This window comes from Astatotilapia calliptera, chromosome 7 (assembly GCF_900246225.1).
Source record: "Astatotilapia calliptera chromosome 7, fAstCal1.2, whole genome shotgun sequence".
Lineage (NCBI taxonomy): Eukaryota > Metazoa > Chordata > Actinopteri > Cichliformes > Cichlidae > Astatotilapia > Astatotilapia calliptera.
The window spans coordinates 55,072,999-55,097,319 of NC_039308.1; the positions used below are offsets into that span (position 1 = coordinate 55,072,999).

Below are 24,321 nucleotides of genomic sequence, written 5' to 3' on the forward strand. Positions count from 1 at the left end.
ACAGCATTTCCACGTGTGGAGCTCGAGATGCAAATAATAAATAAAAATAAATCAGGATACAACAACGTACAACTATTATCACTGCTATGAAAATGCTTCCACCTTTAGCTTGCCTTGGCCATGTAATGCACTCTGATTATGGTTTTCCATCGCTCACTCAAAGAGCATTCCCTGAAAACACTAAATCATGTTGTCACAGAAAATTACCATATGTGGAAATTCATCTCATGGCACCGTGTTTACAGTTGATCTTTAAAAATGTTACATACTGCTTCCGTCAGTTTTGCACATTCACAGGAAACTTTATTTGCATACAGTTTTCAAACGTCTGTTTGTGACACCAACGGGGAAGTGGGTTAAAGGTTTATTAACTTCTATCATTTGCTTTTACTTTTTTAATTATACTTTTACTGGCCCCAGTAAAAGTACAATAAAGGGAATACTTAGTGTATATCTTTCATGGTTATCCTCTGAAGCAGTAAAAAGAAAAAAAAAGGGGGAGAAAAGTAGAGCTATTGTGTCGTTTCATGTAGGACAGTGTGACAGATGTTAGGAAATAAGCAGTTCCTGGTTTAAGTCAGGCAGTGCAGACTAGGATATGCTAAAGCTCTTGATAATCAAACATTCAGCTTGGCAGATCATTAACTTTGTGGCATTTCTGTCGCCTTCTGTTTCACAATTGAGATCTACATGATAAAGCGTCACTGGAAAACATGGGGTAATGATTTTAAAAACTTATCAAAGACAAGAGTCATAACTGCCTGACTGTATTTCTGCACATCTGAAAGCACACTGACATAACAAAATGTGTAAGGTTGACAGCGATTAAGCAGTACATTCTTACAATTATATAAATAACTACTTTATGTAGCATTAAGAAACACTTAAGGGTAACTGATGTGTTTGACAGGCATTGCATATTACACCGTTACTAACAGCACAGTGTATTATTGTGTTTAAAGCTCGTGAAATTGTTGAAGCTTGAAGGCTTATTGTTGATCGTATATTAAATGTAAATTGCATTTAAGGTCTACCTATTAGTGTGAGAGCTTTCACCCACATGTCATTAGTGTCTTTATCTCGACAACGTTTTCTCAGTTGCCATAAAGAATATTCGAAACAATCGCAAACACACAGCTTACTCACTTAACGCTGTCACTGATTATTTGTTATGGTTTATGTACACTTTTGAATGTATATTTGGCTCAAGTGAAGTGTTTGAAATTGTTCACAAGTTATTTCATTTTTAAAGAAAAGCGAGAAATCTTCACCGCTATGCTGTCGAAGCAAAGCGAGAGAGTTTAAATCAGATCAAATTGAGCTCTCAAGCAGCGAAACCAGCGTGGGTTTCACACCCTGTTGGGCCGCTCTCACCCTCAGAAACAGTTGCTTAAAGTAATGGCTGTTTTACAGCATCATAATCACACTGCAGCAGAAAGTGGCTCTGTCGAGATCATAACTAACAGATGTTCCCTGTGACACCCGTCATTAATGAAGCTCTGCAATCAGCACTCTACTGCCCTGAATATTTGATGCTGTCCTCATAAATGAATCTTCAGATAAGACACTGAAGAATTAACTAGCTGCTCTGGTGATTGCTTATTAAACTGAACACAACAGCTGAACAGATTTTAACTGTCAGTTAAAATAAGGCCCTCAGTTTCCCTCTCTTCATTTTTCAGAGTACAGTTGAGGAGAATTCATTCCATTTACTGCTGCACTTGTGTTTTATCCAGATGAGGTGTTGCACATAAACATGGAGTTTGCTCAGATGCACCATGCATACCTTTTCTGCCTGTTGTCTGGGCCTGTGGTGGCATAGGAGCTCACAACACTTTACAGTTTGTGTTACCAATACCAAAATGCTTTCCACAAAACACACAACATCAAACGGTATCTCTGCGTGTGACTTTTCTGTATTTGAGCACCTCAGCACTTGGCCAAGGCTGTCTTTCAACTTGTCAAGACCATTTTGCAATCATTGCACTTGCCAAAAAGAAAGAAAAATCAGATTTAAGCCTCAGCCGACCCAATCTCCTTAGTGACTGTGAAGGTCTGCATGTATGGCTATACCTATCAACCAATTCTGCAGTACGACTCATGAGAACTACCGAGCTAAACATCAAATCTAAAACACAATACACCATGTGTAACTGATGCAAATCTGTATCCTCCAGCCAAGAAACCACCACATGTTAATCATCAACCAACATAGCCAAAACCATTTCCTCCAGCTTTCTGCTGAAGTTAGCCGAATGTGCAGGATGTTCAGAGGCTGGTGAACGCGAGGCAGCTCTGTCTTAATAATCACATCCTCCCTAAAAATGTATTATAGCTCACATGAGAGGCTAAGCTGAAGCACATGCTTCCTAATTTTTAATGTGCAAACATCTTCATATTTTGTTATGAGTAAATTACAAGTGCATTAAGTCAGAGCACACTGGAAAACAACATTTATTCAAAGGAAGACAAATACAAGACATTACATGAAGTCCTATAAAATACATATCCAAAACATGGCAGTAACTGACATCTTGTGTAAATGGCAGATGATGAAAGCTACCACAAAGAGTTTGGATGACAAAGCCCTTCATCTAACTGGAGAACAGTACAACATGACTGTCATTATATTCAAGCAAAGTACAAGCACAATAACAACATAAATACTTAATTTATTGCATAGCTATAGAATATCCCCTAATCCTGCTGCTGTGCTTCAAGTTTTATCTGTAGCTCTATAAATACTGGATGTCTCTGGAGGTGCCACTGCAGAAAGACTTCACAGGGAATCATGTGCAATGTAGTTTCAATGATAATGGTTTTGAAAGTGTTCCTGAGACCAAGCAATGATATTCATTGCTGATATGTCTGGTTTTAACACAGTGTGCCGTTCAGTATTGGTTTTTAGTTTTGTCCTTGCATAGAGAGACATCTCTTTGAGAAGACAACATCTTCTCTGAACTTTTGATTAGATTATGTAGTACAATTAATAGCTAATGCATTTCTCCGAGTTGCTCTTTTTCATTATACCCGGTCACATTACTATTTAACTATGATACTTTGTAGCTGTGATAATTTTTTTGTGTTAGTCAGCTTTTCATTTTTCTAGCCCTTCTTCTTGTTTTTAGCATCAAATTCAAACATTTGATATGCTGCCTTTTCATGGTTTCAAAACAATTACAGGGTTTAGAAAATTTGCTATCATCAGAATCCATCTTCTCAAGTTCCGACTGCAGTAAAGGTCAGAGAGGGACGATGGATAGTGACAGACAACCACTGTGCTGTGATCAGGACATGGCTCAGGTAAAGTCTTGAGGTCCAGCCAACTTAGAAGCTGTCCATCCAACCCTCTCAGATTCTTATATGAAAGGTACTGAAAAAATAATAAAGTTGATTATTAGAAAAGTAACAATTACTGTGCATGAAACATTTTTATCCTTTACTCAACCTGAGAAATAAGATTCTTCATTTTTAAAATGTCATTTGCGAGAGTGTCCTGGCCAAGACAGACAAGATAACAGTTTAATCAACAGTGGTGACACAGACATTAATAGACACATAATTAAACACAATGTAAAATACACAAAATAAGTTTAAGCATATACATAAGATTCAATTCAATTCAGGCTTAGTTATTTTAGCAGCAAATCACAACAACAAATAAGATAAAGACCTTAAAGTATTCTGGAGAAAGCCCTGACATTCAAACAATCTCCCTTGGCACTTGGTGACAGTGGAAAGGAAAAACTCCCTTTTAACGGGAAGAAACCTCCAGCAGAATAAGGCTCAGTAAGGGGCAGCAATCTGCTGTGATCAGCTGGGGAGGGGTGATTATTCAAAACTGTTTAGGAGTGAGAAGGATTTCAAATTCAATTCTGTATTTAACAAAGAGCCAGTGAAGAGAAGCCAATATGGAATAAATGTGATCTCTCTGGCTCTTGTTCCTGTTTCTACATTTGCTGCAGAATTTGGATAAACTGAAGGCTTTTTATAGAAGTTTTAGAGCAGCATGATTAAATTACAGCAGTAATGAATACATGAACTGGTTTTTCATCATTTCTCTGTAAAGGGATAGTTCTAATTTTGGAGATACTGCACAAATAAAAGAAAGCAGTCATATCCTTTTCCTGGTACTGTTTTTGACCCAGCGTTTTGAGTTTATTTTGGATTCATGATTCTTTCTTTTGCATGATGAAGATTGTTTTAAGTTCAAGTTTTGTACAGTTTAGTCTTGAGTTTAGTTCCTTTATTGCCTCTAAGGTTTATTTGTATTTTTGGTTTCTTGTCTGTGCCTTTAGTCTTTGTCTCATCCCTCTTGTCTTGTGTTTATTTATCCGTTTCCCCGGTTATGTCTCTGTTTATTCTCTCTGTCATGTTTGTTTTCGCTCTGTTCCCCTCTGCCTCCGTCGCTCTCTCTCTCTCTCTCATCTCTAGCTCCCTGGCTCGCTCTGTCTTTCAGCTCTTTCATGTATGTCTGCTGTGTGAGCTATTTTTTTCCCACGTCAAGTTGTGTACCTTAGCCTGCGCCTTAATGAGTTTCCTGTCTTATTTTGATGGCCCTTGTCTCATGTGCTTGTGTTTAGTTTTGCTTCCTGTTTCTGTGTCTTATTTGTTTCAGCTATGTTTCCTTGCTGTCTCCGCTCTCTAATCACCTGTGTATTCATTGTGTCAGTTCCCTGTTGTCCCTTGCCGGAACGCAAGTTCATTTCCCTCCTTGCTCCATGCTCCATGCACAGTTTAGGTTGTTGTTAGTCTGAGTCTCATTTTGCCTTTTGTTTTGCGTTTTTGTTTGATTTTCACCCAGCCTAAATTAACGGCTCACTTTTTGTTAAGCCCAGTCCTGTCTATAAACGTCTGCAGTTCAGTCCTCTGTTCAAAGCGCAGTCTGCGCCAGCAGATCATGACAATCCTGGTCAAGGCAGGGCAGGGATAGCTCAGTAGGTAGCGTGGTGGCCCCATGATCGGAAGGTCGGGGGTTCGATTCCCCTGAACAGCTACCCTGCGGTACCCCTGAGCAAGGTACCGTCCCTACACACTGCTCCCCGGGCGCCCAATGGCTGCCCACTGCTTCACTGAGTGAATGGGTTAAATGCAGAGAGGGATTTTCTCCACGGGGACCAATAAAGTATACACTTTCTTCTTCAAACAATGGCTCCAATATTCATCACAGTGTTACTTGAGGCCAAAGTAATGCCATCCAGAATAAGTACCTGATTAGGCACAATGTTTGTGAGATTTCTAGGGCCAATTATAATCACCTCAATTTTGATTGAAATCCAGGCCTTCTTCTTTTTACAACGTGTCTGCATGACATGGTTTAAGTAATGACATGCAACCCAGTTGTTTTATTTTAACCTAACAAACATGTCTTTGGACTGTGGGAGGAATCCAGAGTCCAATTCTGTTTTTCATTTATCAATGTTGTTGCAATAACATGAATTTATTTACCTTAAAAAATCCGGGGCCCTGGATATCATATTTTCAAAGTCAGCAAAAGAAAGTTTGTGGTCTCCGTCCAAATCTGCCTCCTCAATGGTTTTCTCACACACCAGCTCAACTTCTTCAGGAGTCAGCTCCTCCTTTGTCAGCTTATTCAGAGTCTTTTCCAGGTCCTCTTTGCACAGGTAATTATCCACATTGAAATCTATCAGCAACAGAAGTTAGAATTAGAACATTTTAATTAATGAAGTTCTATAACGTACTGATGCTTTGAAATGTTACCGTATATTTTAAAGGCATATATGGCCTTGAGTTCTCTAGGAGCCATTTCACTCAGGACTGAAAACATGTCCACAAACTCATTGAAGCTAAGATTTCCCATCCCGTCCTCTGAGAATGACTCCACGATCCTGTTGCGGAATGGATTTTCCTGGAGAGAAAACATGATTGTGTTTAACTGCAGAATTTTGTTTACATCTAAACATAAAAATCACTCATCAAAAAAGCCCTACACATTTGCAATGGCAAACATAAGATATTTTAATAAGAAAACGATTTTCTAAAGCTTTAGAGCACCCCAATTTTTCTAGTTATTTATTGCAATTCAGATCGTTCAAGTCCAATGAATAGTTTGAGATTAGGAATCTGGAATCTGGAGAACTGGTGCCAGAGGAACAACCTCCTTCTAAACGTCAGTAAGACAAAGGAGCTGATAGTGGACTTCAGCACTAAGCAGGAGAGGAACTACCAGACCCCCGTCATCAACGAGTGCCCAGTGGAGAGAGTGGACAGCTTCAAATACCTCGGAGTTCACATCACGCAGGACCTGTCATGGTCCTGCCACATCAACACCGTGGTGAAAAAGGCCCGACAGCGTCTCTACCACCTCAGATGCTTGAGAGACTTCCAACTGCCCTCCAAGGTGCTCAGGAACTTTTACTCGTGCACCATAGAGAGCATCCTGGCGGGAAACATCTTAACCTGGTTCGGGAACAGCACCATGCAGGACAGACGAGCTCTACAGAGGGTTGTGCGGTCAGCTGAGCGCACCATCCGCTCCGAGCTCCCTGACCTGCACTCAATCTACAGCAGGCGGTGCTGGACCAAGGCCAGGAAGATCGTGAAGGACCTCAGCCATCCCAACAACAGACTGTTCTCTCTGTTGAGGTCAGGAAAGCGATTCCGCTCCCTGAAGACCAACACAGAGAGACTGAGGAGGAGCTTCTTCCTGCAGGCGATACGGTCTCTCAATCACACCACCACACAGTACTGACCCACACATATGGTTCTTACACACACACTGGACTTTCTGGACTTTGTTTTTGCACAACACTGGTCACTATATTCTTCATTTCCAGTTAATACTTGTACAGCTGCTGTTATTGTGTATATATTTATTTATATTTAGATTTCTTCATACATTCTTATATAGTTCTATATTGTGTATTGTGTATTTTGTTGTACAGTTATTTTATTTTCAACTTTAATTTATATATTTTATCTTATTCTTCCCAGTTAAATTTACCCTTCATTCTAATTTGTGTTGTACAGTTATTTCATTTTTAACCTTAATTTATATTTTATTCCTTCCTAGTTAAATTTACCCTTTTTAATTTTTCATATTTATTTCCTATCTTATTCATAGCCTTTCCTTTTTTTGTTTTCTTTAGGTCACGAGCAGTTGTCCAAGCATTTCACTACATATCGTACTGTGTATGACTGTGTACGTGACAAATAAAATTTGAATTTGAATTTGAATTTGAATAGCTTGAAATGGTACAAAGGCAAGTGGTGAACAGCAAGAGGTAGAAAAAAAAGGTAAGGTAACTCATAACTGAAAAATAATGTATGTTTCAGAATTATACAAAAAGTCCTTTTTAAGGGAACACAAAATGGGTTAACAAAAATGACGAGAAAAAAGGCAATTAACAGTAAAAGAGGGTTGATGACACTTAAAAATGTAGGTCTTTCTACAGAGAAATTACAAAGAAAGTCAAGGTGTCAGTAAGTAGAGTTTTCTCCACCATCAAAAGGCACTCAGAAACTGGAGCAAAATCTGACAGGAAGAGGTCTGGCAGACCCAAACCCACAACTAAATCAGAGGACAACAGCTTCCGTGATAGGTGGCTCACACGACAACATATAGTAAGCAAGCCTCAGTTTCAACTGTGAAGAGAAGACTTCGAGCTGCAGGTTTGACAGGACGAGTTGCAACATGAAAGCCATTGCTAAGATGTCAGTATAAGACAAAGAGGCTTGCCTGGGCCAATGAAACACAGCCATTATGGAGTGATGAATCAAAATTTGATGTCGATTGCCTAATGTGAAGAGGAACATTATTCCAAAGCTTTGGAGCCACAATAAAGAACACTCGGTCTCCTCTCAGTTTCAGCCGTGATTTGGGGACTGAGAGCAACAGCTCCTCAGCTGACTGGAGCAAACGAGTGGGGACATAGGGCTTCAGCAAATCAGACAAATATGCAGGTGCCAGATCATTAAAGGATTTAAAAATCAAGAAAAGGACTTTAAAGTGAATCCTAAATTCAATTGGAAGCCAGTGCAGGGAGGCCAGAACCGGAGTAATGTGCTCTGAGTAATCAACTGTAAAGGAAGTGCGATGGTCTGGGGCTGTTTTGCTGGATCCAGGGTCAGTGACTTGTACAGAGTGAGAGGCCCCCTGAACCAATACGACTACCACAGCATTCTGCAGCGCCATGGAATACCTTCTGGTATGCGCCTAGTTGGTCAAGGTTTCAACCTACAGCAAGATAATGACCGAAAACACAAGTCTGGGCTATGCCAGAACTACATAAGGAAAAAGAACAAGGTAAGCTTAAAAACATGGAGTGGCCAGCACAGTCTAAAGACTTAAATCCCATTGAGCTGGCTTGTGATGAACCGGACAGAACAGTGAAAGCAAAGCAACCCACAAGTGCCACACATTTATGGGAACATCTGCAACAGATATGGGGAAGAACTTTCTGAAGAATATTTGACTTCTATTGTAGAAAGAATGGCACGAGTGTGTTCAGCTGTTATATCTGCCAAAGGTGGCAAAAGTTTAGAATACATTCTGGTCTATAAACTGATTGATTGATGATTTCCTTTTTAACTTCAATTGCTTATTTTTAAAATGCTTTCATTTCAGAGTGCAATGAAACATTACACTGCATAAATTTCAATAAAAAACTGGAAAAATTGTGGTGTTCTAAAACTTTTGACTGGTAGTGCATATTCACGATATTCAAGACAATGCTATTAAATCAGAGTTTGTAGTTCAGTGAGTCCAAATAAGAAAGTGTTATTGCCCAGGGTAAAGTTTGAGGTCAATAAATAATCAGCTAAATAGAAATATATAAAATAGGATGACAAATTTATAGTCATGAAGTTGTAGAGGACCAATTGTGTCTTTAGTCTTCTCCATCTTTTTTCTGCTATCCTTATAACCCAGCCTTATTGTGACAGTTTTACAGACAAGGCCCAATCATGCTGAGAGGAAGGGTGCATCGTGAGTGTCTGTGGTAATACTCTGCGGGGAATAGGGGCTTCATATTAAAGGGTATGGCATTCATGCTTGTTTCAGAGAAAAGCTGAGGTAAATGTGGCTGAGATGTCACAGTGTGCAAAATGGCATTTGAAATTTATTTTTGATTTACTTTTAGAATCAGTCAGAGCAATTCACGGCACATAAACTTTCAAAAGCTCACACAATGTAGTGGAGTACAGCCAGACGGGCAGTGTTAACAATCAGTTCTACACACACAAGCATACTGCTCACATTGACAAAACAGAGCTTTAAAACAGCGGTGGGGGGTTTACCTTTAATTCTGGCATGTTGACTATTAAGGCTAATGGGATTTTACAATCAGGTTCATTGGTGTAGTCCATTGGTACAAGATGTGGAGCCAGCTCATGGTATCTGCCATGCAGCCTAGGAAAAGAAAATAGACCTTTGACTTTTAAGTCAATACTTTCAGGGCATATCTGAGTATTCATCAACAGGGACGCTAGTCTTTGAGAACAAACTTACTACAATTAAACTAGATAAACCTGTCAAAGTGACTGAGTTTCACTGGTAGACTGCTAGGAACAAGTGAGGTTTACTGAAACAAGTAAACCTGTTTAAATTTAACTGTTTTTTCATATATGTCACATACTTCCTCTAATAAAAATGAACAATATATCTTCTTTTCCAAATTGCATTTTGTTTTCTGAATACTTTTGTGCAATGTCAATAAAGTTAAATCCAAAGAAAGACGTGTTTTTTAGCACCCTATTGTGACCTCTTTTTAGTATCCAGCACTACTAGCTTTGGTCAAATTGATGTCAATGAGGAGAACCAAGTACACAAAGAATTCTCAAATGCCTTATTTTGTTTATTTTGTTGTAAAAATAAATGCAAATTAGTAAAGAATTTCTTGCTAAAAAAAGAAAAGAAAAAATCTAATCTAACATCTAGAACAAACCACAGCCAAAAGAGAGTGAAATGCAAAGGTACAGTAAGTGCTCACTTCTGTTAACGAAAAAAGCGAGTCATTTGTGCCTGTCATCAAGTGGATAAGCAACAACAGGAGAGAAATTAAGCCGTCCAGTGAGTCGTGACAACTAGTGTTATCATATTTATTTGATTTAGTTTTTTTAATGTATAAGCAGAAATGTGACACCCTTTTTGAATGGCTCTGAAAACGATACGGCAGTCAAAAGGTCAACGTGAATTTCAAAAGGTTTACCTAACATACTACAGCTACAGCTAACGGACAGAACCTTCTAGATCGTCACTAACAAACACCTGCATGTAACAGCACTGTTTACAAATCAGAAATCCACATACTTTTCCATTCATTGACTAAATGGTATATTTGCCTGTATTTCATACTTTAAAGAGACCAACATTCGACCTTTGTTGGATAGTGAATGAAGGAGGGAATGGAGCCATTACACTATAAATAGCAGCACTGTGCTACACTATGCAGATTTATATGCATTTTGTATATGAAATAAATCATAATCCACATTATGTTTACTGAGTGAAACATCTGTATATCCATTGTATGTCTGTTCTAGCTGCTCAGATGTCAAGCTGCATGTATTTCAGCAAATCTCTGAATCTTGTTCTAGGTCTGTTACCATGATTCAAACCAAAATATTACAACGAAATGAAGTGAAAACTTACAATATAGTGAAAGCTTTTAATGTTAACAAATATACATATATAATTGGGGTCATACGTCACTGCACATAAGTTACCATTAACACTCAGTTGGAAACAATTTTATGACATAAAACAACACAACGGCACACACAAATATATGCATGCCATTTGGTAAGTTACTGGTGTCTCTAGGCCAAAACTCAGCTTTTGATTTACTGTAAATCAGCAAATCAGAAGCAAACAGCCCAACCAACTCCAGGAATACCAAGGTAATGTTGGTCATGTATGCTAGCTGTAGTGTAGTGATCTATTTTATACAAAGCGATGTAATGAAAGAATGGATGAAAAAACTTAACATACAGTATTAATTGCCAAATCCTGACCCAGTTAAAGCACACATAGTCCAAAGAGCAAAGAAATACCCCAGGAAAATAAAAGAAAGGCTTATAACAACATATTTGCATCTTCTTATGGTCAGTGTAAGTGGTGAATTTATGTGGTTTAAATGAAAGACAGTGCAACATATATCTGCGAGTGATTTTTCAGAATAAAAAGGAAAAAAAATCAAAGTCTTACCGCAGAATTTCTTTCCGAGTAAAAAACGTGCAATCCTGCAATGAGAGAAAAACAGCATGTGAAAAACAAATACTTTGAATTGAAGGTTTTATAGCACTGAACATGATGACAAATCCTTTAAGGTGCAATCGAAATTTGCATAAAATGCTCACAATGACACATCTGTGAAGAATCATTACTGTAAAACACTGAGCGGGGTGTCTGGTTTCTCCTAAACGATGATGCGTTTAAGTACATGAGAACATAATCTGCTGTTGTCTGACATGCATGTGCTGGCACACGCATTATCCAACGGCTCTACCGGGGGCACCTCAGTTTACATTTGTCTTTTGTATGAATTCTGTCTGAGCTACTCCCCTGGGTGTTAGAGTGCAGTCAGATGAGCTCAAGGGACTGCACCTTTTGCTTTCACCGATACACCTACTAAAGTCAACCTTACCTGCTATGCTCCATAACACGAGATAACAATGTGCTGACACTTAGAAATGCCATTACAGTCATGCTTAAGTTATAGCTGTTGGGTTCTAGATTCCCCGTTGAATGAAGCACGCTGATGCAGTATCCAATGATCTATTTGAGCCGAAGAAAGATATAAATTCAAGTGATACTCTAGAGATAACAACTGTTAGACAAACAGAAACGGTACTCTAGGAGTAGTTGAAGTAACCAGAGAAGCTCTTGAGAAACTGTGTCCTGAGAGTAGAGTTTCACGGCACATCATCGCTGGCTTTGGCATCAATTATTAAGCCCACAGCGAATCACATGATAAACCTGTGCATATGAGGATGTCTTTCTCTCTGGGAAAACCTGGATTTTTGTTACAGGGAACAAAAGGTCAGATCTTCTTAGATGATCAGTTTACATGATATCCTCCAGTTTGGAATGAAATCAAGACCTTTTGCTATCTGCTTATCAATATTTAAATAAAAATGTGGCCATAGCTGACGACACTATAGTAGGAAATTGTTTTTTGTCTGTCATAAATGAAATTGATGGGGGGACTAGGACCAACGAAACACCCTAGAGATGGTAATAATCAATATTTATAAAGTGACTTTCCCTCTTTTCAATATCTGAGAAAATAAAAAGATAAATAAAATGATGATTTGTGTTAGTCTAACAACAGGAGTGCAATAATAACACACAAAAAAAAACATGTTTAATTTTTACTTCACTTAGCCTTCAAAGTTTTCCAGTGATGTGTTTATTGGCTGCACATAATTAAGACATTAAAACATTATTCACTTGAATGAATTGCTTGACATCCAGATTCCAAACACAGGTATGGACACAAGCTTACCTGATAAGCATCAAGCTGCTCGTCGGTAAATATCGTTTGTTTATTACCCATCTTGATCAAGTAATTTGTTGCTTGTACACATTCACAGCACTGAATGTCCAAAGCCCTTTCTCAATGAAAGGCATTTAGAAGGTCCGCAGAGACAAAGTCTCCGCACAAGATGAATTTATATCGTTGCAAACTCCTATCAAAGGGTATTGGTGTCCTTCCAGACCATGTCCTCCACGACTGCAAAAGTAGATGAAGTGCGTCAAGAATATATCTTAGTAATAAAGATTTTCGTTTAAGTCGGAGCCAGTGGATGTTGTCTGCTGACCCCAAGGAGTGCAAAGTGATCTGTTTCCCCTCCTTAAGTACCCAGATGGTGTCCACCGGAGTCCAGACAAACCAATGGGACCGGAGCTAAGAAATGAATAAATAAAAAGGCCTACTTGTGAACTAGAAACTGCTAGCAACAGGAATGATGTAACCTCACCTTGGGGCCACTTAATTACACACTAATTAAACATCTTTTTTCTTCTTCTATCTTACACAATATTGCGAACAGACTATTACTGATATCACTGATAAGATGCAATCTGTGCTTTAAACCAGTCCGCTATTGCTAAATTGTAAAATTTGGGCACTTTTTTTGCTCGTTTAAAAAAAAAAAAAAAACATATACATTGTTAACCTGCAGTATGCACAGTAAATACAATGATAAAAGTTATCTTACAGGTGACTATGCCAATGATATTTAATATTACAATATGTCCACCTCAGATTTAATACAGTACAAGCCCAATATTATATTTATATGTATAGTAATTACGAGAAGAAAAACTTGTTTTTTTTTTGGCTCCGCTGCTAATTACCATTTGGTACAATGCATAACTATTCTGCTATATACGATATAGTAGTAGCATACCACAAATGCAGAAACCCCAGCATAGTTATTATCGACGGCACAGTAGCAAGACGACAACTTTTAATTGACCCGAGAACCTGTTGCACAGAAGCGGCATCTAATATATGTGCATTTCTTATTTATATATTTAATTAAGCAGGTGTGCAGCTTCTTTCAGCAGCCTGCACCGCAGATGATCGCCTCCCCCATCCCTCTGCCGGCTGCGGAGACTGAGGTCCGTCTCATCCACCTGCGTGCTATTTACAGCACGGCAGTACAGTGAGCGTATCCTGACTGCACACCAGGACAGATGATAATTTCACATTCACCCCACAGAGCCACTACCTCTCCTAACCACCACACTGGTTAAAAGTGTCGCTCTTTACCGGGTTAGGCAGCTTTGAAGGTAGCAAAGTTGCCCAGGATGGACTCCAAGCGAGAGAAGGACCAAGGTAAGTTGTGATGGGTAGCTTGTTGCTACGTTGCTTTGCTAGCCACTAGCTGCTTATGCTAGGTAGCTGTGCTTCCAGCTACAACATAACCCCTTTTTGTTTGTTACACAACATTTTGCTTATATCATCTCATGACAAAATAAATAAATAAAACAGACGGGGAACGTTTTTAATTATATTCAAGAACCCACCCACTTTCATCCGGCTGAATCATCCTCATGATTTAATTCACGCAGCCGCTGTCTCACGAATATAGCTAACATGGGCTAACAAAGTCCCTTTAATGCCTCTGCTAACAAGTTGTAACGTTATTGCTGGCAGACTGTGCGGTAATCTAAACATCGTGACCTTTCTTTCTGCAGGTGCAGTGCAAAACATTAGTCCCTGCTTACACCCAATCCATTCTCTGTCATATTTAAGGATATAAATCCATGTCTGTCAGTGCTCATTTAGTTTTTAAATAAGTAAATAAAAATTGTGCTGCATATCTGAAAATATAATAAGAGGATCACCAAGAAAATAACAGAGCCCTACATCAGCATCATTATCATCATCATCTCTGGTCAACCGTGATTTCCTTTTACCTCTCTTAATAAGAGCTGGCTGACACTGCCTCAGGGAATCAAGCCAAATATAACTCCCTGGGTTTCTTTTATTTATGCATACAACTGGCGAGATAATACCACCCAGCAGCACATCTGTTTGTGACCCTATCCTCAAGAGGACATCCCAGCGTGCAGCCAGATATGAAATTCAGAAACTGCTTGTCTGAATTTTTTTTTGTCCCCTATTAGAGATGATTGCCTGGATTATTTGCTTATACTGTAAGCAGAACAGACACTGTGCTTCTAGCGTTTTCTTTTGCTGTGCTGACTCACGAACAATGACAGAGTGGGTGCATGCAAATAGAAAAATAAATATGCTTTGCTCTGCTGAAGTCTTGTGACTCGTATTCTTTCAGATGCAGACCATGAAAAGATAACTGCCGTGCTGCTCAAGTCACGTACCGGGGAATTTGATCTGGAGTCGATATTGTTTCTCAAATTAAGAAATCTCGGTAAGATGGAAATAATATATTAGCATTTCATTCTGCAAAATTTGCATTTCATTTATGATTTAAATTGTGTCTTGTAGGTATACATGATCTTGGATGCACTGGGGAATGTATAAACCTGGAGAGACTGGACCTCTCTGGAAATAATATCACAAATTTGGCTCCTTTAGCATCTTTACGGCTTCTTTCAGTCCTCAATTTGTCTAACAACAGGGTCTCCAATTTAGGTACAATTTTAGAAGAAAAAGATTATTTATTTCTTGCATTATTAAGATGATTACTGTCATGAAAAGGCTTTAAAATTTCTCATAAATTGGTCACTGCTTTTGTATTTCCAGAGCCCCTGCGCACTTGTGACGTTTTACAGAACTTAAATGTGGCTGGTAATATTATATCCAGGTAAGACTAAATAACCACTGAATGTCTTTTTTTTCCTGCAGGTGATTAAAAATGTGAATATGTCACAAGCGGCTGTGTTACTGACATAAAAGCAGAAAAGCTTTATGCATAAGTTACTATGTTGTTAGGCATTTTAAGAGCATGTCTGTTTTGCTTTTCAACAGTATTGAGAACCTACACTGCCTTGTTTCTTTGAGAAAGCTAGAAAATATACGTCTGAAAGACAACACATATAATTACACTAATCCAGGTAATTTTGGTGACTTTGAACATATTCCAGTGGATGGAAATTCTCGATTAATGAACTCATGTTAAGTTTCTTTATGGCAGTGTGCAGAAACTCTTCATATAGAGCGGTAGTTCTCGAGATGTTCCCCAATATCAAAGTCCTGGATGGTAAGTTTTTTTTCCCCATTCTTTGGACATTTAACTGCTCAACATTAACTTGTAAGAGTTTCGTGTTTTAATGAATTAATCTGCTTAAATTGCAGGTGAAAGAGTTGTTGGGCGTGGAAGCGATCTGTATCAGTTATGCAAGGACATTGATGATACCATAAAAGGTATATTTTAATGAACTTGTTGTCACACTTTGTTTACTGGATTAATTTGGTGATTGTGGCACCGCTGACAGTTGTGATGCATTTGTGTTTGCCTCTGCTTGTATAATATACCGAGACTGATATTTACTTTTTTTGAATGATGATCAGCTGGTCTGTACAAGAATGGACAGCTTGTTGAACATTCTGATTGCAAGCCATGGGTGGAAGATAGTTACTGGGAGATAAAGAGATCTAATAATGCCATTATTGAAGAAGCCTATAAGCAATTTAATGGTAAGAGAATATCTGCAGACCTGTTCCTAGATATCTAGCTGGTTGCTAACAGTGTTAGATGCATAGTGCATTCCTTGACTTTTTATGTATTTTTCTTTGTACAGATGTTCTTCATGAATGCAGACTCCTCAACAACAGAGCCACTCATGTGATTTCACAAACTGAAAGATCCATGAGCCTGAAGAAGCAACCAAAACAATATGCCATCTGAGCCGGCCTATTTCGAACACATTTGTAGGCAACATTTATCAACTTCTCTGCTTGTGTGATATACCATGGCTAATGTACTGTAGATTTTTGCAGATTAACCACTCTGTATCGAAATGCTTGACATTTACCATTGCCTGACACACGTGCGCTGTCTTGCAGTGTGTGGCATTTGCTGACCTTGTACTCATCCTATGCATTGGGTATTGGACAAAACATGTAGGTGGTGTGAAAACCTTTACCCGTACCGACAGCCCTCAGTTTGGTTCAAAGATGTCTTTTACTTGCACAGTGTGCATTTTGTACCATATTGTAGCCTCCATTTATGCTGAGAGCTGTTTTATGCTGCTTAAGATTTTCTATTGGTTCTCAGTAATTTATAGCTTTTTTCCATTTTGCATTGCTGGAGAATTCGGGAAGTTATTGTGTCCCATGCTGTGTGCTTTCTTTGCAAGTTCAATTTCTGCAAAAAGAAAAAGGTGATTTAATGATTGCTTCAGCTGTTTCTACTTGTTTTATACCATAAAGTTTATTATATGTGCAATCAAAATGTGTAAAATACAGTGCGTATGAAGCTTTAATGGTGTACCCCCGCTTTTATTTTTACTAATATATCTGTATATATTATACAAAACATGTGTGTGATATGTATACAACTCATACATATATTCATACAGACCCATGTTTGCTCACTCTGAACCAATGAACATGATTTTAAAACATAAAGCAGAAGGTTATAGCCTGCAGAAGTTGTTCCTCGGTGTGTTAGAAGCGGTCCACTGGCGCCACCTGCAGGCGGTAATAGTGTTGCAACGCTAAGCACCTGCAGACATTCACTATTATTATGCTATTTACAATATAGCCTATATGAGAAGCTTGCATTTAGTTTTAGTTTAATTTAGTCTTTTTTCATTATCTTTATCCTGAAGTTAGAAAAGTAAGAGCCAAGAGAGATCCTGTCTTTGAGTTTTACATTCCATTTGACATAAAGACGTAATCAGCATACACAGGAGAAATACTTTCAATACTTTTAGTAGTTCAGTCGATGCAATCATAAGACAGTTAAAAATAACAGTAAGTTCAGATTCAGCTTTATCATTGGCCGCTTTACAGCACAGTTATTGGGACTTTTTGATAGTCAGCAAACACTTTATGGCTATCAGCACATTATGAAGTTAAAGGAAATGAAATGGCACATATGACAAAGGCCAGAAAACGTCTTTCATGTCAGTAGGACAGAGATAGAGGGCTTAATACGGCGGAAATGGAGGAAGGGGGATAAAAAAGGCAATGGGAGTAAGAAAGCAAAGGAAGCTGTTTTTACAAAATCTGAATGAAGGCAGGAGAAATGAGAAGCTCAAGTGGGAACAGGCGAGTCATATATATATATATATATATATACATATATATATATATATACATATATATATATATATATATATATATATATATATATATATATATATATATATATACATACATATTCTTTTAATTCTTATTCTTATTTTTATTTTCATGTCTATTTAAGTGTAATTTATGACAGTATGTTTGCACTGAAGCACCGCAGCAATTTCCTAATGTTGTAAACCTGCTCAACATTTGGCAATAAAACCCTTTCTGATTCTGATTCTGAATCCTACATATATACATAGGATTCGAGGTTGTCCACACTTCATACCAGTTGGTGGCAGTAATGCACCGTTTCGGAGGGTGTAAAATACCGCCAACAAGAAGAAGAAGCTCGACAGTTGCTACAGCTGTTGTGTCGACCTTGGTTCGTTCAGAATGGCAGGGAAGGCGTGGAGGTCAGCGGTATGTGCGTTGAAACTTATGGAAATGTGTCATAGTTGCACTAGATCAATTTTGTTTCAGTTCATCAGCGAACACTTATTGTCTGTCCCGCTGACAGCATACCAGAGGCAGAACATCCACTGCTAACTACTTAGCTGACCGCTAACGCACAGGCTATATTCCCGTAGTTGCTATAGCAACCCGACACGTTTAGCTAGCAGCTATTTAGCCAAGTGTATGTTCTCGTGTAATGCAATGTAGAAGCAATTTATGGCTTCGTTGCTCTAGTTGAACATGTTTTTATTAAGGTTGCGTTATGGAAACACATGTCTATCATCTACAGATTCTTAATCTACTAACAAAGTTGGGTTTATCGATCAATGGCAAGGATAAACTCAAACCACAGGAAGTAAGTTAAGTGTACCTAACTTTAAATACTGTATATCCTTGCTGCACTGGAAAAAGAGCTCGCAGGCAGTTACTCTCGCTTCTGATGTGACCACATCTGGAACAGAGACTCTGTTTTGTAATCTTTTCAAAGTCAGGGTTGCCTTCGGCTGTTTGTCTGTCTGCCTGTCTTCCTGTCTCTCTGCCTGCTCACATAGGAGCTTCATGCAGTTGCATTGTTTTACATATTTAGATCACACTGACAATGTAATCGTTTGCAAAACCAATACAAACTTGCCAAACAGCTATACCAGTCAAAAATGTTTTACTGTTAAACACAACAGTGCACAAATTTGGTCATCATCATTACTCAAGACATCTGTTCAGTTCACCTCACACTATACACAGACATGTTTTCAGTGCTTTTTCTTATTTCCATAAATAAACAGCAGAATAGTGTTGGGAGGAAAAAAATCAATTTGTGTTTTGTGTTTTTCTCAGTTGTCACAGGTAGTTGGGGCTTTGAAGAATGAGACTCCACAATCCAGGACTTTCATCCGTGGGGTATTTATTTTTCCTTGTAAAACTACAGACTTTTTTGTGTGAAGGTTTTTTCTGTAACTTCGAGGTTATATTAAATTTGAACTACCTCATCAGTGTGCAATAAAACTTGTGTTTGTCCTGCCTCACAGATTCAGACTGTCACTTTAATCCCCGGTGATGGGATTGGTCCAGAGATCTCCAATGCTGTCATGAAGATATTTGAAGCAGCTAAAGTTAGTACTGAAAAACAGTTTAAAAAAAAGAAAATCATTAACATGCATATTTATTTTTCAGATTTTATCAGAGAATAATATAATGCTTGAGCACTGATACCACATAAATCATATAACAATAGAAATATGATTAGTATAATTGTAGATAACAAAGGTTCTGGGAAAAAAGAATGAATTGAATGTCCTTTTGATATAGGCACCTATTCGGTGGGAAGAGAGAAATGTTACAGCCATTCGGGGACCTGGTGGAAAGTGGATGATACCTCCAGATGCCAAAGAATCAATGGACAAGAACAAAATTGGCCTGAAAGGTAACCTGATTGATTTATCTATATGGGGGTTTTTTTGTTTTGTTTTTTTAAGGCAAAGTTAAACAGTAGGACAGTTCTAGGTAATGGTGTGTATATTGGGAATATGTACTAATCTCTTTATTCCAGGAACTTCACTCTCATGTGTTCCCACATCAGCAGCTTGGAAATTAAATTTTATTAGGGGCATTAATTAATTTGGCATGCTTAAGAGAGAAAAACTTCCAAACCAATCACCAGGTTTTTAGATATATTCTTTTGGTTTGACATGAAATATTTTTGAATTCTTTAACAATCTAAAGGCCCTTTGAAGACACCAATAGCTGCTGGCCATCCCTCCATGAACCTGTTGTTGAGGAAAACCTTCGACCTCTATGCTAATGTGCGGCCCTGCGTGTCCATTGAGGGCTACCAGACCCCCTACACTGATGTGAACCTGGTCACAATCAGGGAGAACACCGAGGGAGAATACAGTGGAATTGAACATGTTGTAAGACCTTTATTAACATTACCTTTTGACAAGCTTTCTTGTAATTTCTTTAAACAGTTTTCAGGAATAGTTCTCTAGGCTTCTGGAAGAACATTCAAACCTTTTCTTTGGATGTTGGTTGAGCTGATCCTACACTGCTTCAGAAATGTTGCGGTCCAGGCTCTGAAGAGGCCAGTCCATGACCAATAGTGTTCCACTGTTTGTTTTTTCCTACCCAGTATACATTTACTGCATTGGCGGTGTGTTAGAGTAGATTTTTCCCATATCGTATCATTTGCAATCATACCGGTATAAAACTTTTACATCAAATAAAAATGTTATATCATGATATCATTGCTAAAGCAGTGACACTTGCATAACATCCCTGGTGTGGGCATCTGCAAGACACGCTTGGGCACATTAGAGAAAGAGTCAATCTCAGCCTCTGGTTATAATTTACTGCAGAAAAAAACAGAGCTTCTTAAAAAAAGAAAACATTTCTGAAAATTGTTTCCACTAATGTTGGAAGCAACAAACACATTTCACCACTTGAGTACAACTTGAATACAAATGAGGAAAAGGTAAGTTTTGCAAGCCAAAAGTAAACAAATGTCTCAACTGAACATTGCTTGCTAGTTACACTCCATATGATAGAAAGAGAAATGACTGAAATTACCTCTTAATAGGCCACAGTTATGATGCCAGTCCAAACATGGGGAAAAAGGCCTTAAGCAAGTGGTTAAAAAACTCGAGCCCAGCTACATCACCCCAGGTAGAAAATATTGTTCAGTTTTATTATTTGACAGTATTGTGCAGCTACTCATGAGTTACAAGGTTTAGTTACTGCTACATTAGTTGTTGTTAAACTAAAGGGTTAAGCAGTTATTTATACTTTACATTTCCTGGGAAAACACTCCATGGGTTACTTTTGTGCTCATATTTAACTTGTCTCAGGGTCACAGGTGGGCTGGAGGCCATCCCGGCTGTCATAGGCCAAGATGTGATATGTACTCTGGATGGGTCCCAAGTGTGTCACAGGGCAAACACAAAGAAACAGACAACCATTCGCAATCAAATTCATTCCCAAGGGCAATTTAGAATCACCACTTACCCTAACTTCACTAATTTCATGTGTGGGCTCTTTCTGGGTACTCCTGCTTCTTAACAAAGTTTAAAGACAACAAAACACCCCTCTGAAAATGGTCGGGGACAAAGACTGAACATTGGCTGCTTTTTCACACATTTTCAGTCCAAAGATACACTTTGAAAGAAAACTCAAAGAACTACTGGTCAAGACCACTTTAAACATCTAAAGTAAAATATAAATTACCTAGCAGGGACCACATCTTCATTTAGGTTTGACAGCATTTCTTTAAGATAACAGCAGATGGCATAAGTGTGAATTGAGACTGGGGAAGGCCTCAGAAGGGATTGGCGGTGGGTCTCAGGCCACTAATGAGAGGTGAATTAATTTTGAAACAGGCAGGATAGGGCACGAAAACAATAACAAACAGCTTCCAATGCAGGAGGTTTATATATGTGGTCCCACTCCTGAAATTTGGATAAATTATCTCCAAGTAATGAGGGGTGGCATTTGCACAGCACTGTAGTCGTGTTCACTCTTCATTCTTTTTATTTCAGATTGTTGATGGTGTTGTACAGAGTATTAAGCTCATCACCGAACAAGCCAGCAAACGCATTGCAGAGTACGCTTTTGAATATGCAAGAAACAATCAGAGAGCCAGTGTTACAGCTGTTCATAAGGCGAATATCATGTAAGTATATTTTAGCACAAGTTAAGTCATTTGTCATTGTGAAGCTGCTTGAAACTACATTTTTGCTTCTCTTTTTTTCATTTAGGCGCATGTCAGATGGACTTTTCCTACGAAAATGTAGAGAGGCCGCTGAAAAGTACAAAGATGTGAAATTCACTGAGATGTACTTGGATACCGTGTGCCTTAATGTATGTCCCAATAGCTTTGTGGTAAATTAGTCCGAATATGTTTTAGATGGCTATAAAAGAATGCTTGCTGTATTTTTCTTTTAATGTCCTTATTCATCCAAACTTATAGATGGTGCAGGATCCCACACAGTTTGATGTACTAGTGATGCCAAATTTGTATGGAGATATCTTAAGGTACACAACTGTCACCAGTAAATCTTTTATGTTAAAATACTCATAAGAACAAGGCAAATTATGAGTCTTTTCTTTTGCACTTTATCAATCAAAGACGACATTTTTCAACTGTGGCTCACTAGGAAAAAGGGAGGTAACAGAATGAACAGGAGAGTGCTGAGGAGGTGGATCCTGACTGTTCTAAATGAAGAAAAAAGTGTAATTAAATCCTATGTTTTCATACCAAAAATACAGTAGTAGTAGTAGCACCTCTAAACCTAGTGTCTCTAACAAAAAACTAACACCTAACTGGTCCTTACAGAGGCAGTATGGTAAATGTAGTAAACCCTATTCTTGTAGCCAACACCAAACAAAACAGTAAGGAGTTACTCGAAGTCACAGCCTGGTTGAATGAAAATTGGATATCCCTTTAAACAGCTGTGATGATTCGTGATGCAGCTTGGTGGTGCATAAGATCAGACACTTGTCCAGCCTGTATCAACAGTGGTTAGGTGGAGCAAGAGCAATCCATGGAGGTGAACAAGAATACCCCTGCACACACTAGTTAGCATACAAAACAGAGAGCTGAAACACACATGGGCGACAGCAAAATTGTCTGGAGTTGTAAAAAAGCAACAAAAATATTGACACAATATTAAAAATGTGATTGCTCATTCATGTTATGAATTTATGTTAAATCCAGTATATGTTTTATGAAATCTAAAGGTAACCCAATGTGTTTACCATTACAGTGATCTTTGTGCCGGATTAATTGGAGGTCTTGGAGTGACTCCTAGTGGAAACATTGGTGCAAATGGTGTGGCCATATTTGAGTCGGTATGGGGTCATTTTTGTAAAGTTGCAGATACATGATCAACATACAAGTTGCACAGAAAATCCACAGTCTATTTGTGTTTGTTGTTCTTTAAAAATATCAACTTTTTCTGTAAAATCAGGTTCATGGAACTGCTCCAGATATAGCAGGAAAAGACTTGGCTAACCCCACCGCCCTGCTGCTCAGTGCAGTCATGATGCTGCGGCACATGGGTCTTCATGGGCATGCCAAGAAGATTGAAAGTGCCTGTTTTGACACAATTCGAGACAGAAAGGTAATTACTTCTTTTCTGGAGAATTGCAGTTTGGGTTATATGGTGTACACCTGTTTTCTAATTTATAATGCTTATGTTATTCATCTTCAAGGTTCTGACCAAAGACCTGGGAGGGAACTCAAAGTGCTCAGAATTCACAGAAGCAATATGTCAGAGAATGAAGGATATGGACTAAAAGGACATTAGTGAGATATGTTTGTTAATTGTTAGGGTTTTGCCCACTTGACCATATCATGCTGTATCCGCACATTTCAACCAAAAAAGAAAAAACTACTCAGGAGTTTGAGATCCTGAATGTTTAATTTTTCTCTCTGCACAATCCAAACAACTGTGTTAACAGTGGTTTGTGTATATGGAATATGCATATGTGATTTTCCTGTGTATCAGTGGTGAATATTATCTATTTATTGGTGAAATGTGTTTAATGTATTTGACAATAGTATTTGAAGACACAGCCACAAATTCCACTTGACAAACAAATCATATGCTAAGAAGTCAAACTCTGCTTCACATTTAGTTGCTTAGATAATCCATCTGTAAACACATTAGAGATTTTTTTCACTAAATGTTTTTTGAAAACTTACTGTTTGCTTATGTAATTATTGTAAAATTGGTATTACACTGACATGAGAAATGCCATAATTTTTATTCAGTGTTATTCAAATGACTCTGATAGCTGTTATAACTGATTTCTGGGTAGAAGCATGTCTTTCTCATCAATGTTATAAAGCACTTCCACCAATTTTCCTGTCAGGCAAGATGATTGGTATCATTTTAAAGAAGTCAAAATCAGTGTTGGTAAGGTAAAAGTTGCATTAAAATGGTTTAACTTTAAACTTATTAAATAAAATATCCTTTAAACACTATGTGTGGTTCTCTTTTTTTCATTCTGCAGAATAGATACAATAGTTTTGAGCCACCCCTCATTTCTTTATAGTATGCAGTGAAAATGGAAAATCAATTATTTTTTGAAATGTGCAAACTTACAAGAAAATACAGGATATAAGGCAAAAACAGTTTGTACAGTTCAAATTGGTATGGCCACAACTTTCTTAAGCAAGTGTTCT

The 24,321-nt window shown here is 38.1% G+C and overlaps 3 protein-coding genes across 7 annotated transcripts; 2 read left to right on the plus strand and 1 right to left on the minus strand.

Annotated features, from left to right (window-relative positions):
* Positions 1–2,550: 2,550 nt before the first annotated feature.
* On the minus strand, positions 2,551–14,751 carry cib2 (calcium and integrin binding family member 2). 4 transcript variants are annotated; one of them, XM_026175883.1, is made up of 7 exons: positions 12,784–12,968; positions 12,468–12,695; positions 11,168–11,202; positions 9,259–9,370; positions 5,722–5,869; positions 5,449–5,644; positions 2,551–3,373 (listed from the first exon to the last, which is right to left on the minus strand). In XM_026175883.1, exons 2-7 carry the CDS (start codon positions 12,516–12,518, stop codon positions 3,352–3,354), a joined length of 564 nt encoding a protein of 187 aa, XP_026031668.1. In that variant the 5' UTR covers positions 12,519–12,695; positions 12,784–12,968; the 3' UTR covers positions 2,551–3,351. The 4 variants fall into 4 exon arrangements, with proteins under 4 accessions (XP_026031668.1, XP_026031669.1, XP_026031667.1 ...); XM_026175884.1 differs by lacking the exons at positions 12,468–12,695; positions 12,784–12,968 and adding an exon at positions 13,997–14,751; XM_026175882.1 differs by having other exon boundaries at positions 12,468–12,968.
* On the plus strand, positions 13,426–16,879 carry lrrc61 (leucine rich repeat containing 61). The gene is made up of 9 exons (XM_026175879.1): positions 13,426–13,805; positions 14,767–14,862; positions 14,940–15,086; positions 15,198–15,258; positions 15,423–15,508; positions 15,589–15,654; positions 15,750–15,818; positions 15,966–16,091; positions 16,196–16,879. Exons 1-9 carry the CDS (start codon positions 13,778–13,780, stop codon positions 16,300–16,302), a joined length of 786 nt encoding a protein of 261 aa, XP_026031664.1. The 5' UTR covers positions 13,426–13,777; the 3' UTR covers positions 16,303–16,879.
* A 1,125-nt stretch (positions 16,880–18,004) lies between these two features.
* Positions 18,005–24,120, plus strand: idh3a (isocitrate dehydrogenase (NAD(+)) 3 catalytic subunit alpha). 2 transcript variants are annotated; one of them, XM_026175877.1, is made up of 12 exons: positions 18,005–18,110; positions 18,433–18,498; positions 18,978–19,040; positions 19,169–19,252; positions 19,449–19,563; positions 19,863–20,050; positions 21,671–21,804; positions 21,890–21,992; positions 22,102–22,166; positions 22,898–22,982; positions 23,102–23,254; positions 23,346–24,120. In XM_026175877.1, the coding sequence occupies exons 1-12, from the start codon at positions 18,084–18,086 to the stop codon at positions 23,427–23,429; spliced, it is 1,167 nt and encodes a 388-aa protein (XP_026031662.1). In that variant the 5' UTR covers positions 18,005–18,083; the 3' UTR covers positions 23,430–24,120. The 2 variants fall into 2 exon arrangements, with proteins under 2 accessions (XP_026031662.1, XP_026031663.1); XM_026175878.1 differs by lacking the exon at positions 18,433–18,498 and having other exon boundaries at positions 18,007–18,110.
* The last annotated feature ends 201 nt before the right edge of the window (positions 24,121–24,321 follow it).

Bases quoted from the DNA above. Each gene is read 5' to 3' on its own strand.
- idh3a (XM_026175877.1), top strand. From the start codon at position 18,084: ATGGCAGGGAAGGCGTGGAGGTCAGCG. The intron at 19,253-19,448 runs GTTAGTACTGAA...CTTTTGATATAG, and splicing joins AGATATTTGAAGCAGCTAAA to GCACCTATTCGGTGGGAAGA. The intron at 20,051-21,670 runs GTAAGACCTTTA...TTTTTATTTCAG, and splicing joins ACAGTGGAATTGAACATGTT to ATTGTTGATGGTGTTGTACA.
- cib2 (XM_026175881.1), bottom strand. From the start codon at position 11,343: ATGATTCTTCACAGATGTGTCATTGTGAGCATTTTATGCAAATTTCGA. The intron at 9,371-11,167 runs GTAAGACTTTGA...TTCTTTTCCTAG, and splicing joins ACTCGGAAAGAAATTCTGCG to GCTGCATGGCAGATACCATG. The intron at 3,374-5,448 runs GTAAATAAATTC...TTATTTTTTCAG, and splicing joins AGGGCCCCGGATTTTTTAAG to TACCTTTCATATAAGAATCT.
- lrrc61 (XM_026175879.1), top strand. From the start codon at position 13,778: ATGGACTCCAAGCGAGAGAAGGACCAAG. The intron at 14,863-14,939 runs GTAAGATGGAAA...TGTGTCTTGTAG, and splicing joins TCTCAAATTAAGAAATCTCG to GTATACATGATCTTGGATGC. The intron at 15,819-15,965 runs GTATATTTTAAT...AATGATGATCAG, and splicing joins CATTGATGATACCATAAAAG to CTGGTCTGTACAAGAATGGA.